Genomic DNA, 20,326 nt, shown 5'->3' with positions numbered 1-20,326 from the left:
GAAAGTTCCTAGCGCCAACACTGATGGAGTATTGGTGCGTGCAGGCGGCTGTGTCCTGTTGGCCAGTTCTAATACTAATCAAACATCATCCCGTGGGCCTTGACTTTGACACCACTGTTAAAGACACACCATAATAATATCCTTATGTTGAAGCACAGTACGTCTGACTACTGTAACCGTAATGCGCTGACAATTCATCAAGCAGTGCGGCTTCATAGCTTACCAAAGTCGAACTTTTGAGCACCGTGTGTAATGTTCTACATTCTCAATGAATAATCAAAGTGTTGGTGTTGCTTGCTTACGGGTACTTGCTAGCGCAAATTCATCGAACATCTGTCAACTTGCAGTGAGCACTTATCTCTTGTGTGTCACTGCCATCTACTGGTCACACTTATCATTACACCATGTACCAAAACAAATTGCTTCGAGGTCGGTAAGCACAGCCAGAATTAATACGTACATTAGGCGCACCAGGGTTATAAAGCACACCGTTGATTTTTGAGAAAACCAAAGGATTTTAAGGCTATGTCTACACTAAGCCGGATAACCCCTTAAACCAGGGGTGTCAAACTCAAATACAGAGTGGGCCAAAATTTAAAACTGAACAAAGCCGCGGGCCAAGGTTGAACAAATTAACCTTTAACGTACTCTACGAGCTATCGTCACGTCCGCTTTTCATCCATTCTAACATTGTTCAGACCCAGTCACAAGATATGTGCGGCTTCTGTACGCGCACACGAGCGAATGCAACGCATACCCCCCCCCCCCCCCCCCCCCCCCCCCCCCCCACACACACACACACCTTGTAGCGTCCTGGAAGAGTTAGTGCTGCAAAGGGTTCTGGTTTGGTGTGGATTCACAGTGTGGCAAATATTTCTAACAGTGTTAAAGTTTTTTTATTCGGCTACCCTCAGTGTAACCTGTATCGCTGTTGATGAAGTATGTGTTGCATTCTAATGTGTGTGCGTGCAGAAGCCGCATATGTTATGTGACTGGGCTGGCTGGTTGGCTGGCAGGAAGACTCCCGGGAGGATCAGCGGGCCAGCTTTAGTGTTAATTTGATATCACCTCAAGGGCCAAGTGAAATTACACGCGGGCCAGAGTTTGACACTGATGCCTTAAACGAATAATTATTTAGCCTAAGCCTCGTTTCAGCCACACTAAATCAGCGTTTAAAGTTCCCCTCCTCGGACAATTTTTTACACGGGTAAGAGCACCATCTATTTCTTGAATCTCCGGCTCTTAGCTTTGTATGGACTCATTGACCGTTTACAAACTGAGTTCGGAGAGGAAGTGACACCAGAAAGACTGCGCCCCACACAGGAAGTGTTGCTAGAAAGATGGAGGCGAGTCATCCAGACGTGCCCGTGTGGAAATCACACATGAATACCTCAAGAGAAGCAAAAGCGTGATTGCAGCTATTTGGGATACAACACATTACACATCTCAGACGGCAACATAGACGGTTGAGCGTCGGTTTTGGATAAGCCCTGGAAGAACGGCAGCCTGGTGGGATATGTTTGTCAATGAGTGTGTTGTGCCAGCTGAACGGCAAGAGAACTTTCGAATGTCCAGGTCAGCTGTGATTCTACTTAGTGAAAAACTCTGTCCATTTGTCGAAGGGGAGACAACGACAGACTACGAAAAACAGCGAATGCATTTGGACTGGCAAAGCAGATTATTACTAGTTATTATCTGCCATGTATGTCGAGCGATTACTCATCGTCTAGTTTTGTACTCCATTACTATTGTGAAGCCATGAAGTGGTTGCGGCCGTCAAGTATGACCGCCAATTTCAGCCTACAAGCACAGTGTGATTCACTACAATAGGGCTAGTCTAAGAGCTGCTGGTGGTGAGGCGAGCAAGGTTTACTGTTAAAAGAAATGTGTCAATAGTCTACATTGAAACACGGGGTAAGGATACACTTCCAGGTCAGAGGTGACTATAACGCGCGCATTTTTTCCGCGCATGCGTTCTAGGTCGCGTTGCGCCGGCGGATGTGGGGGCGGGATCTTAAACGACCATTGTGTGTGTGTGGACACGGATAAGGTTAGGTGGGATTTACCCTGGATAACCTTAGCCGGCTTAGTGTAAAAGGGTCCTAAGTGTGCCTTGTAGTCCGAAAAATATGGTAATGCATTCAGTGTTTCTGTCTTGAGTTCCTGCTGTGGGCTGGCTGCAGGGGCGCCGCTAGGGATTTTGGACCCCATGAAAAGAATCTTTACAGGGCCCCCAACACAGTGTCATTATTTTTTCTGTATTATAATTTCATCATCATTAGGGGCCTCTCCTGGCCCCCCTCCATCATGGGCCCCTAGAATCCGTCTCCTTTACCCCCCCTTTTCGGCGCCCCTGGCTGGCTGTTCACAGACATGACTCCGTCAGCCAATGTTCTCTCTAATTTTTCATGTGTGTGAGCAAACGCAAAAACTCCCTGAGCATTCAGTGGAGCCCATGTGAGCGAGGTCAGACGTGCACACTGTGGCTACACCAGCAGCACACCTGTCCCAAACTTGACTAAAAAACAAGTTCAATCTCCATCCATCCATCCATTTTCTACCGCTTGTCCCTTTCGGGGTCGCGAGGGGTGCTGGAGCCTATCTCAGCTGCATTCGGGCGGAAGGCGGGGTACACCCTGGACAAGTCCCCACCTCATCGCAGGACCAACACAGATAGACAGACAACATTCTCTTATTATTATAATCAAATGACAGCAGTCATTTCCATGAGGTTATTTTTTAATATAAGTGTTTAGGCCCACTTTCAATGACAATAACAACAAATATTGTTTTTCATGACATGTGTACTTGTATTGTTTGTCTGGGTGGAGGTCCTGATTTCCCTTTCAGACATTGCATTTAGTTCCCATTAAAACATTCACATGTTGCACAATGAGATGTAAGCAGGGGATCATGTGTACATTCCTGCAACTTCCTGTTTGTAAAAAATATATTTTTATTAGTATTTATTTAATATACTAACCGTATTTCATGATTAATATTTATAGATTAAGATTCCTAATAAATGACACAAGAATAAGCACACATTTGATTGGCAAATCATAGTGTAACGACCTGGAATGACACTTTATGTGTGGTGTTGGAGTTGTCCGACTTTTTGTGTGGCTGTAAACGCATCACTGGCTAAGTGTCATATGTGCATGTGTTGGCGCAAATGAGAAAGAGCAAGCGGCTGCTGTTGATATAACAAAGTTGCTTTTGGTCTGGTTTGTACTGCAGAAAATGACCAGTTTTGCTAGATATCATTTTTTTTTACTAATGTTTTGGTGATGTGTTTATGACCGACAGTAAAGAGTTTTGCTCAGTAAAGTGATGGATGGAATTCATGTCCTCAAAGCGTCTCGACAGTATTTAAACAATGATGACGAAAACCGTTTTCTCTGTCGTGTCCGTGTGTCGAAAATTGTTATGCGCTTATTTTTTTTATTAGATTTTGTGCGTGGCATAGATTTGCCGTGCGCAGAGGACGCTCGAGCAGTGCGCAATTGCACAGGCGCGCACCTTAGAGGGAACGTTGCCGTCAGCCCCTAAGTATTGAGTACATTTTTCATACTTACCAACCCTCCTGGATTTTCCGGGAGACTCCCGAAATTCAGCGCCTCTCCCGAAAACCTCCCGGAACAAATTTTCTCCCGAAAATCTCCCGAAATTCAGGTGGAGCTGGAGGCCACGCCCCCTCCAGCTCCATGCGGACCTGAGTGACGTGTTGACAGCCTGTTCACACGTCCGCTTTCTCACAATATAAACAGCTAATGATGGAGGGCGAGTTCTTGGTTTCTTATGTGGGTTTATTGTTAGGCAGTTTCATTAACGTCCTCCCAGCGCGGTAACAACACACAACAACAGCAGTCAAGTTTCCGTCTACCGTAAAGCAGTTCGTCTGCCGTAAACAGCAATGTTGTGACACTTTTAAACAGGACAATACTGCCATCTACTGTACATGCATATGTGACCCACGCATAATGTGTCACATTTTTGTGTTGATTTATTTATTTTATTTTGTGATTTGAATTCGTTTTTGGAGCTGTCATTACACATGTATCAGTATTCACATTGGTCAGTAGGGGGCAGTAGGGCGTTTCTTCCCAATTGAATGCTATCACCTGCAGACCGGAAGTGTCTTCTCATTCTGATGAGCGCGACCAGTCTGTGAACAATTGAAACGTCCTGTGTGCTTTTTCCTCCTGTATAACAGGTTAGTTTTGGTGAATCAACTCACTGAATAATATCCATGTTAACTTTATAAGTTTAAGTACACATTCTGATGGTGGAGCCTAACTCTAAAGTGTTTGTGAGTTGTAGTTTGTATTTGTGAATGAATCCAGTGCACAGCTGCAGTAATCAATACAAAAAGGCGACGTGAGTACGCAATGTTTATGTAGGAACTTCTGATCCTAATTCAGACTCCCAAATTAGAGCTCCCGTTTTCTTATTGATTTTATAATGTATATTTGTATAATGTGTGTGTTTTGAAATAGTGACAGAGAATAGAACAAGGATGGACAATTCAACCCTTAACTCAACAATGAGTAGATGAGTGTTATGTGTGTGTATATGTGTAAATAAATGAACACTGAAATTCAAGTATTTATTTTATTTATATATATATATATATATATATATATATATATATATATATATATATATATATATATATATATATATATATGTAATAAAAAAAAAATATATAGCTAGAATTCACTGAAAGTCAAGTATTTCTTATATATATATATATATATATATATATATATATATATATATATATATATATCTTAACCACGCCCCCAACCACGCCCCCCGCCCCACCCCGACCACGCCCCCCACCCCCCACCCCCACCTCCCGAAATCGGAGGTCTCAAGGTTGGCAAGTATGACATTTTTCGATATATAAAAACACCAAAGGAGAGACACCTCGATGTAACTAGAGTCACACATGATTGGTTCTGCAACATGTGTGCCTCATTAATCTCAAGGGAGTTTTGACCCATGTCCAACATTGAGTCCATAACTCTCAGCATAGAGTGAAGGGAAACTACAAGCATCAGCAATATATGATGTTAGATCTGGCAACAGTCGTCTCTTCGCTCTGTCATCAGGGGATAGTCTGGGCTCTCTACTCTGCTGCAATCTTCTCCCGACCATCCCTCTCTCTCTCTCTCTCTCTCCCTTCATGCCGTCTTTGCCTCGGCACAGTGTCGCACTAATGATCGAGACCAGAGCTACTGTACGCGCGGCAGCACTGATCTCCTGTCAGCTGGGCTACGGCGACCATCGGCAGCACTGAGGCACCGAGGCTGATCGGCAATCTGCTGGCTGGCAAAGCAAAGCTAGTGGGGGGGGAAACAAACAAAACAGGGGACGCCGGGGAGAGATTCGGAAACAAATTGACAGTCAGTGGGAAAGGGAGGGAGTTGAGCTGCTGCCAGGCTGACCCTCAACTGCACTTTTCTTTCGCCCAGGACCAAGAAGGACCCGTTTTTATTTTTGCATCCAGCCATGGAGGAGATGCTCACCTGCAGCCGTAGCCCTTTCTCCCAGGTGTTTGGGCGCCAGGGTCAACTCATGCAAGCCAGTGAGTGTTTGTCTGCAAAACTCAAAGTTTATTGTTGAGGGGAAAAAAAACAACTTATTTATAGCATGCACTGTTCTTTTTCTATTGGGAGTCTACAAACTTGTGTATACCGAGCTGGCTTTAATGAACAGTATTGATTACTATTCTGTAAAGTATCTGCTTTTAGGGATTCTTATAAGGTGTATGGATGCACATTCTTTAGAGATGAACATTAATATTAGAACACATGACAACGAGAATGAGATGTTCCAGTTCAATATGAGCATGTATGTGCACCCAAATGGAAGCATACAGGTCCAATAATGATCTGTTGTCTGGATTAGCGTGTCTCACCGTCGCATTTAATATTCACGGCTATAAAGAGGGATGCAGCAGTAATAATGTGGCACTAAAACCAGTTATTGCTTTATTAGGTTTGGGTTTTACTGCAATGTTATTGAACCCAAGGGCATAGTTGAAGCTAAAACTTTCTGCCCTTAATATTTTCACACCAATCTGATACACGGAATAGTTTCATGCTCTGTTATATTCACATCTCAAAAAAAACAACAATGATGTTTACTGTTGCGCAGACCACACAACTCCCACGGTCAACATCATGCGGGTGCACATTTGGATGATTTGTTCCGATGTGCCTTGCTTCAGTGTGAATCATAAAGCTTCATCCTGCATCAAGCCTCCTCACAGCATGACATAAAGGTGTCATATCCTGGGAGATTTGACATGCACTGATTTTTTTTTTTCCGGGAAATTGCTATGTTTATTTTTCTTTTTGCCGATAAATAATGGATTAATCACGATACAGCACATTATTGGACATCCCAACTGGATTAAAATAACGTTACACCTATTCTGAAGCGAGTCCCACTGCAAGGCAAACAAATCATGATGGATATTCTACGCTGAATTTTTTTTAATTAAGCTACAAAAATGCAATATTTTGCCATTTTAACCCTGTATATTTTCTTCTTACTTTCAATGCTTCAAAACTCTTTGATTTATTATTATCATAACTATAATTCTTATTATTATTATCTATTATATATATATATATATATATATATATATATATATATATATATATATATATATATATATATATATATATATATATATATATATATTCAAATATGTCCTTCACATCTATCTTTGTGTTATTTTTTACGTTTTATTGTCTTTTAATAAGGGGTGAATGCAGACTATGCAATACTTCTAAAAATAAGTTGCAGTGTTGAATATTTGAGGTTGGGTACTTGAATAGGTCAATAATTATGACCACATGATACAGTAAGCAATTATTTCTACAGTGGCTATTAAGCTACAAAAAGAGAGAAAACAGGCAGAACTTGGTTGAGTTTATTGAGCTCATACAATTATTTTATAATGTCTGCCATGTTTTATATATACGTAAATACATATATATGTGTGTATATGTATGTATATATATGTGTGTCTGTGTGTCTATGTATATGTGTGTGTATATATATACATACTGTATATATATATATATATATATATATATATGGGAAGCGAACCATCCAGACTGTTATCGATGCAAAGTTCAAAAGCCAGCATCTGTGATGGTATGGGTGTGCATTAGTGCCCAAGGCATGGGTAACTTACACATCTGTGAAGGCACCATTAATGCTGAAAGGTACATACAGGTTTTGGAACAACATATCTAAGCGCCGTCTTTTTCATGGACGCCCCTGCTTATTACAGCAAGACAATGCCAAGCCACATTCAGCACGTGTTACAACAGCGTGGCTTCGTAAAAAAAGAGTGCGGGTACTTTCCTGGGCCGCCTGCAGTCCAGACCTGGCAGCTCCCGTCATCAGTGTGTGAATACCATGTTTAGATACCATTTTCACACATTATTAACCCAACATGTGGATTGTTACGATCATGCTTTGATTGCCAAAGATGTTTGGTAATGTAAAAAAATCTTATTTTTTCTATCTAAATGAATGCTTCTGATATTCTGTACATTATATGTTGAACAAGTTAAATGTATTCATATCAATCAATCAATCAATGTTTACTTATATGGCCCTAAATCATGAGTGTCTCAAAGGGCTGCACAAGCCACAACAACATCCTCAACTCAGATCCCACATCAGGGCAAGAAAAAACTCAACCCAATGGGATGACAAAGAGAAACCTTGGAGGGGACCGTAGATGTGGGGACCCCCCCCCGGCCGACCGGTGCAATGGACATCGAGTGGATCTAGCATAATATTGTGAGAGTCCAGTCTATTTTACGTTGGTTTGTTGGTTATACCGGATGTGAAGCGTAGCTATTATTTTGAAGCTGGACGTGTGTGATTGGTTTGAGAAAAGACTTGACATATTTTGACGAAGGCCTCCGATGAAAGTCACTTTAGACTTCCTCTCTACCGTGTTTTTTTCTGCTGAGCTTTTATTCCATCGTACTAAAGCAGTTTGAGCAATAATCTACATTTTATGTTTGTAATGAAGCTTTCCTCGCCAGCAGCGTTTGTTCCAATGTTGTCGTTGGGCAATTGAAGATAAAATTGTCTTGTCTCGACTTGTCATGGCTTTGGATCTGAGACTTCTATAATGTCCCGCTTTCTTTGTGCTTTTATGCTCGCTATTTTCCCCCGCCTGTGGCTCCACAGTAACTGGACGCCATTACATATCACCCAGTGACGTGTGGTGAGGTTGATGGCTGGTGAGGCACTGACTTCATCACAGTCAGATTTACAAACATATGAACCCTAAAGAGTATCTAATTCACCATTTGATTGGCAGCAGTTAACGGGTTATGTTTAAAAGCTCATACCAGCATTCTTCCCTGCTTGGCACTCAGCATCAAGGGTTGGAATTGGGGGTTAAATCACCAAAAATGATTCCCGGGCGCGGCGCCGCTGCTGCCCACTGCTCCCCACTGCTCCCCTCACATCCCAGGGGGTGATCAAGGGGATGGGTTAAATGCAGAGGACAAATTTCACCACACCTAGTGTGTGTGTGACAATCATTGCTACTTTAACTTAACTTTAACTTTACACATACAAACTGTAGCACACAAAAAAGCACATTTAATTAAAAAAAAAAACGTTTTTATGATCTTACCTTTACTTATAAATGAAGTCCATGCGCTGCTTCTTTTGAACAAAAGCATCGATAACTTGTTTATAGAAGTCTTCCTTATCTTTCTTCAGTTTTAAAAGTCTCTCTGTCTCGATGGAGATCTTCCTTTAAGTATTACCTCCTGCTTCGATTGAAAGTCCAGTTTAGAAAACTGTTTTATTTTAGATATGTAATCCTCCATGTTAATAGTCCAGGCAAGAGGAAAAAATAAACGATCGCTGCTAACTGTTGCTGCTTGTTGTCACTTCTTCTGCAGCCGAGTAGTCGCAAGAATGATCTCTGGGATCACTAGCGCCCTCTACCACCAGGAGGCGGGATTACTGCGAGCCTCACAGTGCGTCTTCGCAGCCGTTTTTATGATTGCTCAGCACAAGAAATACACACATACAGTTGTTGACAAAATACACTGTACATTATATACCTCAGCTAACTAAACTATGGACATGTATAATATAATTCATATAGCAATACGGTCTCACTGCACAGCAGGCCAGCAGTTAGCCGAGTCATTGCGCAATCCATGGTGAGGCTCAACTGGCTGCTGATCACCGCAAGTCTCTTCTCAGTATTTGAACGGCAAATGTGAAAATTCAGCGATTTTGAATGAAAATAATCTAAAACTGGTGAAGTTAAATGGAAAATAACTTTATAGTATAATCACTGGATACATATAACAATTTAAATTATTTTTTTTTCTTTTTACATTTTTTTTCTTTCCATGATGGCACGTGAGGCCCCGCCTCCCCTGCCTCCCCTGCCTCCCCTGCCTCCCCTGACTGCACGTCACTGATATCACCACACTACGGAACGGGCCGAGGGTCAAAAAGAAGGCAAGGCATATGTACGTTAATCGCGCGTTAAAAAAAAATATTGCCTCTAAAAGAATTTATAGATAACACGTTATTATCGCGTTAACTTTGACAGCCCTAATTTATACCTTTCCCATTTTGTCCAAAATTGGTTCTCAAATTCCCAGTCTTTGGGAATCGGTGTATTAGCAATCAACGGTACACATTTTTGGTACTTTAGTGTCATAATAAAATCTCATGTTTAATATACAATTTAAAAAGTTTTGGACATATTTGTGAACAGTATTTGAGAGAAATGGGACTTGTGTGTACAGATAAAACGTTTTATTTGCGTTCATCCCAGGAAAATTGGGAGGAAAACCAAGCTTTGACATTTTTGTTGAGTGTATGATATAAATTCATATTCTTAATGTAACAGTGGGTGAATGTTAAAATGAGATATTGCTCTTCAAGCTGCACGATATTCACTATTTGCACATATCTAATTACTCTCCCCAGTGCTTGTTTACTCACATTTAACCCAAATGCCACTCCTGCACTATATTGCCAAAAGTATTTGGCCACCTGCCTTTACTCACATATGAACTTAAAGTGCCATCCCATGGAATTGTCCAACATGTTTTGGTATTCTGGAGCATTCAAAATTTCCTTTCACTGGAGCTAAGTGTCCAAGCCCAACTCCTAAAAAACAACCCCACACCATAATTCCTCCTCCACCAAATTTCACACTCGGCACAATGCAGTCCGAAATGTAGCGTTTTCCTGGCAACCTCCAAACCCAGACTGATCCATCAGATTTCCAGATGGAAAAACGTGATTCGTCACTTCAGGGAAGGCGTCTCCACTGCTCTAGAGTCCAGTGGCGAAGTGCTTTGCATTGGACTTGGTGATGTATGGCTTAGATACAGCTGCTCGGCCATGGAAACCCATTCCATGAAGCTCTCTGCGTACTGTACGTGGGCTAATTAGGAAGGTCACGTGAAGTTTGGAGCTCTGTAGCAACTGACTGTGCAGAAAGTCTTTGCACTATGCGCTTCAGCATCCGCCGACCCCTCTCTGTCAGTTTACTGACTTGCTGTTGTTCCCAGACTCTTCACTTTTCTTATAATAAAGTTGACTTTGGAATATTTAGGAGCGAGGCAATTTCACGACTGGATTTGTTGCACAGGTGGCATCCTGTGACAGTTCCACGCTGGAAATCACTGAGAGCGGCCCATTCTTTCACAAATGTTTGTAGAAACAGTCTTGTTGCGTTTTGGACCAGTTGTTCCTCCCAGGGAATTCAAGTCACAAGTCGCTTCCAAGCTCTTTACGACACTTAAAGCTGAGTTGAAAAACCACCAGAGACAGAATAGGTATTTTGTAATATATTGGCAAAGCTTTGCAGATATACATTTGAGACCAGTCCAGCATAGAACATTCTATCGCGCCGCCAAAATGGTCTCTCTTCCCGACCCCAAAACCCTCTCTCCTCTCTCTAGTCAAAACACATGCTAGTCAAAACACATTCCAAAGAATTCAAGGTTAACACACACAGTTTACTTGCAGAGAAACAGAAAGAGAATAAATGGAAAACACGAGCTGTTTTCAAATATGGCTATGAAAGAAAATAAGTAACACTAAAATTCAGATATATGTAAATATCTGCCTCCGAAAATTCCCCCTTCAGATCTTCTAAAAAGATCTTTATCATGCCTAAGTGCTTGATTTTACACACCAGGCCAAGTGATAAGGACACCTGATTCTCATCATTCGGATGGGTGGCCAAATACCTTTGGCAATGTAGTGTATATGAATGAAAAACAAAATGACATTATCATTGCATGTGTTGTTATGAAATACAGTTCAGCCTCCTCTCTAAGTTATCTATGCTCTTTGAAGCTTGTGCTGCATGCCCGTGATTTGGTAGGAGGAAGGCGAGGGGAGGTATAGGGCGAGAATAGGAGATGTGTACTATTTTTATAGCAGCAGCAGCAGCAACCTTACACAGTGTTGCGCAGCGAGTGGAAGACTAATCCGCAGTAGTGCTGGCTTGCAAACATCTGAACAGTAATTATGCTGGGATTTTTGTTATCTTTGGCTGTCACCCATCACTGGATCACAAGTCCCTTATGCAGAGTCCCGCCTGAGGAAGAAATCCACTGAGTGTTGCACGTATTCCAAATTGATTGAATATTAACAGGCTTCTGCTGGGACCCAGGCAGAATATAGCCACCAGAGGAATGTCTCTCTTTTTTTTTTGTTTTGTTCTTAAGACTTGCATGCACGTGGAAGTGCCAGGTGCATAAGCCTGCAACAATTCTCCCGCTCCCTGCTGACGCTGTGATCTGTTTTGTGCTCACTGTTGTGATGTGGTGTCAAAAGTCCCTCGGCACTTTTCACTCTGCTCCTATTTGTCAGGAGAGCGTGACAGCTCAGCTCTCTGGTTTTTAAATAGTTAAAGTACTCAGGGAAAAGTGTTTTTTTTTTGGACATTTTAAGATGTGTCCATCGGAGGTACACCGTTATGTACAAACCCCGTTTCCATATGAGTTGGGAAATTGTGTTAGATGTAAATATAAACGGAATACAATGATTTGCAAATCCTTTTCAACCCATATTCAATTGAATGCACTACAAAGACAAGATATTTGATGTTTTTTTGCAAATAATAATTAACTTAGAAATTCATGGCTGCAATACGTGCCAAAGTAGTTAGGAAAGGGCATGTTCACCACTGTGTTACATGGCCTTTCCTTTTAACAACACTCAGTAAACGTTTGGGAACTGAGGAGACACATTTTTTAAGCTTCTCAGGTGGAATTCTTTCCCATTCTTGCTTGATGTACAGCTTAAGTTGTTCAACAGTCCGGGGATCTCCGTTGTGGTATTTTAGGCTTCATAATGCGCCACACATTTTCAATGGGAGACAGGTCTGGACTACAGGCAGGCCAGTCTAATACCCGCACTCTTTTACTATGAAGCCATGTTGATGTAGCACGTGGCTTGGCATTGTCTTGCTGAAATAAGCAGGGGCGTCCATGGTAACGTTGCTTGGATGGCAACATATGTTGCTCCAAAACCTGTATGTACCTTTCAGCATTAATGGCGCCTTCACAGATGTGTAAGTTACCCATGTCTTGGGCACGAATACATCCCCATACCATCACAGATGCTGGCTTTTCAACTTTGCGCCTAGAACAATCCGGATGGTTCTTTTCCTCTTTGGTCCGTAGGACACAACGTCCACAGTTTCCAAAAACAATTTGAAATGGTGACTCGTCAGACCACAGAACACTTTTCCACTTTGTATCAGTCCATCTTAGATGAGCTCAGGCCCAGCGAAGCCCACGGCGTTTCTAGGTGTTGTTGATTAACGGTTTTGGCCTTGCATAGGAGAGTTTTAACTTGCACTTACAGATGTAGCGACCAGAGGTGGGTAGTAACGCGCTACATTTACTCCGTTACATCTACTTGAGTAACTTTTGGGATAAATTGTACTTCTAAGAGTAGTTTTAATGCAACATACTTTTACTTTTACTTAAGTATATTTATAGAGAAGGAACGCTACTTTTACTCCGCTACTTTTATCTACATTCAGCTCGCTACTTGCTACTAATTTTTATCGATCTGTTAATGCACGCTTTGTTTGTTTTGGTCTGTCAGACAGACCTTCAAAGTGCCTGCCTTACTGGTGACGTTTCACTTCGTTCCACCAATCAGATGCAGTCACTGGTGGCGTTGGACCAATCAAACAGAGCCAGGTGGTCACATGACCTGACTTAAACAAGTTGAAAAACGTATTGGGGTGTTACCATTTAGTGGTCAATTGTACGGAATATGTACTGTACTGTGCAATCTACTAATACAAGTTTCAATCAATCAATCAAAAGTGTGAAGGAAAAAAGACACTTTTTTATTTCAACCGTACATCCCGTCAAAAGCCTAAAGACTGAACGCACATGAGGACGTTCCTGTCTTCACAATAAAAGTGCTGCTCCATCGCGCCTGCGCTTTCAAAACAAGAGTCTCCGAAAGCCAGCGCAAACAAGCTAGCAAGCTACAGAGTTTGCCGCCAATATATTTCTTGTAAAGTGTATAAAAACGAATATGGAAGCTGGACAAATAAGATGCCAAAAACCCAGCACTTTCATGTGGTATTAGACAGAAAGGAGGAACTTTTCTTCTCCTCCATTTGAAAACGTGGACGTTATCAGCACTACTGTCTGATTACAATCAACGCAAGTCATCAGAATCAGGTAATACACCAACTTATATTCTAGACTTCATGAAAGAAAGGAATCTATATGTTAAACATTCATGTATATTCATTAAAACACCTTTAACATGTAAACAAAAACAGCAAAATAAATAAATATAAATTATATACTGTATATATCAATGTATATATATATATATATATATATATATATATATATATATATGTATGATATGATATGAGTGTGTTATATATATACATATATATATATATATATATATATATATATATATATATATATATATATATATATATATATATATATATATATATATATATATATATATATATATATATATATATATATATATATATATATGTATGATATGATATGAGTGTGTATGTTACTCATCAGTTACTCAGTACTTGAGTAGTTTTTTCACAACATACTTTTTACTTTTACTCAAGTAAATATTTGGGTGACTACTCCTTACTTTTACTTGAGTAATAAATCTCTAAAGTAACAGTACTCTTACTTGAGTACAATTTCTGGCTACTCTACCCACCTCTGGTAGCGACCAACTGTAGTTACTGACAGTGGGTTTCTGAAGTGTTCCTGAGCCCATGTGGTGATATCCTTTACACACCGATGGCGCTTGTTGATGCAGTACAGCCTGAGGGATCGAAGGTCACGGGCTTATCTGCTTTCGTGCAGTGATTTCTCCTGATTCTCTGAACCCTTTGATGATATTACGGACCGTAGATGGTGAAATCCCTAAATTCCTTGCAATAGCTGGTTGAGAAAGGTTTTTCTTAAACTGGTCAACAATTTGCTCACGCATTTGTTGACAAAGTGGTGACCCTCGCCCCATCCTTGTTTGTGAATGACTGAGCATTTCATGGAATCTACTTTTATACCCAATCATGGCACCCACCTGTTCCCAATTTGCCTGTTCACCTGTGGAATGTTCCAAATAAGTGTTTGATGAGCATTCCTCAACTTTATCAGTATTTATTGCCACCTTTCCCAACTTCTTTGTCACGTGTTGCTGGCACCAAATTCTAAAGTTAATGATTATTTGCAAAAAAAAAAAATGTTTATCAGTTTGAACACCAAATATGTTGTCTTTGTAGCATATTCAACTGAAAATGGGTTGAAAATGATTTGCAAATCATTGTATTCCGTTTATATTTACATCTAACACAATTTCCCAACTCATATGGAAACGGGGTTTGTACATTCTGGGTGTCTCACTCAATAAAAATTTTTTAAATTTAATTCCGTTTTTTTAGGCGGTCTGTCATAATGTTTTTAGCATTCAAACAGACATTATTGTGAGGTTTTGTTCCTAAAAATAGATATACCAGCCCTCTAAATGTTTTCTCTATATTTTGCCCGCGAGTCCAAATAATTGCCCAGGCCTATTCTGTACAGTATATATTGTGCAAGTTTTCACCACTTTTCACCGCGGTGGTATCACAGAGACTTTGCAGTTCCCGCTTATGGCTACATTTAGGAGCTTAATAGTATTCCTATCAGAAAAACACAGAATTGTAGGTTCGCTTCACGCTCGCAGCAAGGGACACAAGCTCCGCCACGAAGCAGAGGAAAAAGAAAACACAGAGAAAAGAAGGAAAGCCACTAGTATTCACAACGGAGACCCCCAGACTGTTGAACAACTTAAGCTGTACATCAAGCAAGAATGGGAAAGAATACCACCGGAGAAGCTTAAAAAATGTGTTTCTTCAGTTCCCAAACGTTTACTGAGTGTTGTTAAAAGGAAAGGCCATGTAACACAGTGGTGAACATGCCCTTTCCCAACTACTTTGGCACGTGTTGCAGCCATGAAATTCTAAGTTAATTATTATTTGCAAAAAATAAAATAAAGTTTATGAGTTTGAACATCAAATATCTTGTCTTTGTAGTGCATTCAATTGAATATGGGTTGATAAGGATTTGCAACTCATTGTATTCCGTTTATATTTACATCTAACACAATTTCCCAACTCATATGGAAACGGGGTTTGTACATGAAAATAAAGAATGTGGGATTTACAATATTAACTCTGAACGATAAAACACTGAATATTGACAACATATGAACGTCACACCCCCTCTCCATCGACATATTTTAGAATCAAGCGAAACACAGCAAACACAGCGAAATATGAACGCAAAGTGTAAAAAAAACCCCACCTACAATCTGATATATCACTAAGCTTAAGGACTTTGTCGTAAAAATCGCCTTCCGCGTCTGTCCCTGACACCCGCATTTCAGGCTGGCCGCTCTGGAAACACTCTGTGGAAACGCTCCCCACCCACACTGCTTGGTGCCTCGTCTCAGATGCTGTGACTTAGATTACCATAGTAACTAAGTAGATTACCATAGTATCTAGTATATCATGCAAAAGCGCAGATTCCAACCATTGAAATACTTTGTATAGTTCAAGACTTACGCTAATTTATAAAAATCACTGCACATTGTAATGGCAGCTACCTTAATTTGCCCAGGTCTGGTACAGAATATTTATCTGTCTTTCTCCCCTCGTGGGTATTTTGCAAATTTCTTCAAATTCTGAGCCAAAATATCATGATTCAGGATAAAGATGCTACCAAAACACATAAGAGTACTACGCAATTTGAAGTGTCCTCTCGTCTTCTATAGGTGACGTCAGCAGGCTGAAACGACCACTTTTAGCTCCAAAATTTTAACCACTACTGTGTCTATTTTGGGAGGAATTTCACTCACACGCTGGTTTGAATAACATTTTAACTGCCAAACACATCCAACCTCCTGAGAACCAGTGTCTTCTGCAGAGGACGTTTGTTTTTTAGATAATAGAATGTTTTTTTTTTCTCTAAAATGTGTAACTCTGACAAAAGAAATAGACCAAACAAAAGACAACGGTCTAACAAATGGTTCTCAGGAGGATATATAAGTGCCGGGTATACAGTAACAGATCACTCTGAACATAACAGTCTTATCACACAAAATGTGTTGACATCATAGCATGTGACTGCAGACAACTTATACTGAAGAGGAGATTAAGTAGAGTAAGGAAACCAATCACTGCAGCAAAGTGGAGACTTTGGAGCATAAATTAAGCAAACTTTTAATTAAATCAAGTGGAAATTGAGTTCCGTATTTTTCGGACTATAAGTCGCAGTTTTTTTCAGAGTTTTTTTCCAGTGCGACTTATATATGTTTTTTTCCTTCTTTATTATGCATTTTCGGCAGGTGCGACTTATACTCCGAAAAATACGGTATATGAAACTAAGTTCTTGGGTATAATAATTGATCATAAGTTATGATGGAAAGTGCAGATTGAATGTATACAGGGAAAAATCTCCAAATCCATTACTATTCTTTATAAAGTAAGACACATGCTGAATAAGAAATGTCTGCATATGTTGTATTATTCTTTTATTTTTCCATATTTAACATATTGTGTGGAAGTTTGGGGAAATGTTTATAAACAAACATAGACCCAATAATTAAACTTCAAAAAAGGGTCATTAGAATAATACACAAAGTGTGCTACTATGAACCTACCAATTCATTAATCATAAATTCTAATGTGTTAAAAATGTTCAGATATTGTGTTTTTAAAAACAATGTAAATTATGTTTCAAGTAAAGAACAACAACCTTCCAGCTTGTATTCTTAGGTTATTTAAATTAAGAGGAGAATGTCATGTCTGTGTGATCATGTTTTGTTTTAGTCATGTTCGGTTTTGTTTTTGGACTTTTTGTGCACTTTTGTTTGTTTTGTCACCATAGCAACCATTAGTTTTCACCTGTCACGTCACGCACCTGTTTCACGTTTTGAGTCACGCACCTGTTTTCACTAATCATGTCTGTAGTATTTAAGTTCATTGTTTTCAGTTTGTCTTTCTGGCGACATCCGCATTCATACTCTCCACACACCCTTGCTGCGCTTTTTCATGCCGTTTTCTCGTCCAAGTAAGTTTTCTTTATTCATGCCATAGTTTGCAAGTTTTGTTTCATTGTTCATAGTTTCTGCCGTTGTGCAAGTTTTGTGTTTATAGTCAAGTTTTGTACTTCCGCCCTTGTGCGCGCCTTTTGTTTGCTTCTTTTTTTTTTGTAGTTATAGTGTTAAAATAAATCATGTACTCCCCTTCACGCCACATCTGGTCCAAATCTTTTGCACCTTGGGAGAACAAACCACGCCACAGTCCCAGTCGTGACAGAGAAAACTATAATTTACGGGGGATATTGATTTTTGAAATACTGTATGTAAAGTGGAACAAGCTCGGTGATTAGTTCTTTGTTAAGGTTTAAGAAAGCCTTGAAATTTGAAATAATAGAACATTATAAAATACAGCAATGATTACTTTAATCCCATTGATTGTTTTAACGTTGGTGTTCCAGGCAATCTAATTTTGAGTGAATGTATAGGATAGGCAATTATAAGCCTCGGCTTCAGCCTATTCCTTTTTCGGTCATTCGTTTTCTTTTTGTGTGTGTATGGGTATGATTGTTAATACACTATATTGCCAAAAGTATTTGGCCACCTGCCTTGACTCACATATAAACTTGAAATGCCATCCCATTCCTAACCCATAGGGTTCAATATGATGTCGGTCCACCTTTTGCAGCTATTACAGCTTCAACTCTTCTGGGAAGGCTGTCCACAAGGTTGTGGAGTGTGTTTATAGGAATTTTCGACCATTCTTCCAAAAGCACATTGGTGAGGTCACACACTGATGTTTGTCGAGAAGGCCTGGCTCTCAGTCTCCGTTCTAATTCATCCCAAAGCTGTTCTATTGGGTTCAGGTCAGGACTCTGTGCAGGCCAGTCAAGTTCATCCACACCAGACTCTGCCACAGGTGGCATCCTATGAGAGTTCCACGCTGGAAATCACTGAGCTCCTGAGAGAGGCCCATTCTTTCACAAATGTTTGTAGAAACAGTCTCCAGGTCTAAGTGCTTGATTTTATACCCCTGTGGCCGGGCCAAGTGATTAGGACACCTGATTCTGATCATTTGGATGGGTGTATAATCTGGGCTGTTAAATTGATCACACAAAATGGATAATTATATGACTGAAATAAACTAATTTCCTTCATTCATAACATTCTAGCTAACAATAGCATGTTTGTGTGTATGTTTACCTTTGTCATTTCTATATGTGAATTGTCCAAATGTGTTAGACTTTGTGCTGTGGGTGTATAGTGCCTGCTTTTGCCAATGGACAACTTAATGTCATATTGTGCTGAGCAACCTTTTACCTGATTTGTGTATGAGATCAAGTTCAATGGTGTGCACTGCAAAAAGTCAGTGTTCAAAAACAAGAAAAAAATAAATAAAAATTAGGGGTATTTTATTTGAACTAAGCAAAATTATCTGCCAATTGAACAAGAAAATTCGGCCTGTCAAGACTTACCAAAACAAGTAAAATTAGCTAACCTCAATGTACCCAAAAATACCTTAAAATAAGTATATTCTCACTAATAAGTGCACGTTTCTTGGTAGAAAAAAAAGAGACTTTTTTGCTCAATATGTTGAAAAATATTCTTAAATGAAGTAAATGCTAGTGCCATTATCTTGACATAATGATATGGCATCATGTTTTTTTTTTTCATGCTTGAAGTAAAAATTATTACTTTAAAAAAGTAATTTTATACTTGTGAGTAGAGATGTCCGATAACATCGGACTGCCGATATAATCGGCCGATAAATGCTTTAAAATGTGATATCGGAAATTATCGGTATCGGTTTCAAAAAGTAAAATGTATGACTTTTTAAAACGCCGCTGTGTACACGGACGTAGGGAGAAGTACAGAGCGCCAATAAACCTTAAAGGCACTGCCTTTGCGTGCCGGCCCAATCACATAATATCTACGGCTTTTCACACACACAAGTGAATGCAAGCATACTTGGTCAACAGCCATACAGGTCACACTGAGGGTGGCCGTATAAACAACTTTAACACTGTTACAAATATGCGCCACACTGTGAACCCACACCAAACAAGAATGACAAACACGTTTCGGGAGAACATCCGCACCGTAACACAACATAAACACAACAGAACAAATACCCAGAATCCCTTGCAGCACTAACTTTTCCGGGACGCTACAATATACACCCCCTTCCCACACCTCAACCCCGCCCACCACAACCTCCTCATGCTCTCTCAGGGAGAGCATGTCCCAAATTCCAAGCTGCTGTTTTGAGCCATTTAAAAAAAAAAAAGCACTTTGTGACTTCAATAATAAATATGGCAGTGCCATGTTGGCACTTTTTTTTTTTCCATAACTTGAGTTGATTTATTTTGGAAAACCTTGTTACATTGTTTAATGTATCCAGCGGGGCATCCCAACAAATTTAGGCATAATAATGTGTTAATTCCACAACTCTATATGTTGGTATCAGTTGATATCGGAATCGGTAATTAAGAGTTGGACAATAACGGAATATCGGATATCGGCAATAAAGCCATTATTGGACATCTCTAGTTGTGAGTGTTGATGACACAGCTTTGCAACAGTTGATATTCTAGTTTCAAGCATTTTTTACTCAATATAGGTCATCAAATCTCAGCAACAAGCTGTAATATCTAACTGAGATCATTTAGGACCAAAACCCTTA

The 20,326-nt window shown here is 40.0% G+C and overlaps 1 protein-coding gene across 4 annotated transcripts in view; it reads left to right on the top strand.

Moving 5' to 3' along the window:
* The first annotated feature begins 5,405 nt into the window (after positions 1–5,405).
* The window catches only part of kazna (kazrin, periplakin interacting protein a), a 475,688-nt gene continuing 460,767 nt past the window's right edge, over positions 5,406–20,326 (top strand). For all 4 annotated transcript variants that reach the window (XM_061976151.1, XM_061976143.1, XM_061976166.2 and 1 more), the window contains exon 1: positions 5,406–5,593. In XM_061976151.1, coding sequence (XP_061832135.1) covers positions 5,518–5,593 — 76 coding nt within the window. In that variant the 5' untranslated portion in view covers positions 5,406–5,517. The remainder of the gene's footprint in view (positions 5,594–20,326) is intronic.

Source organism: Nerophis lumbriciformis, linkage group LG01 (assembly GCF_033978685.3).
Source record: "Nerophis lumbriciformis linkage group LG01, RoL_Nlum_v2.1, whole genome shotgun sequence".
In the NCBI taxonomy this organism is placed as follows: Eukaryota; Metazoa; Chordata; class Actinopteri; order Syngnathiformes; family Syngnathidae; genus Nerophis; species Nerophis lumbriciformis.
The sequence above is the reverse complement of the archived record's forward strand: the minus strand, read 5'-3'. Positions and strand labels throughout refer to the sequence as shown.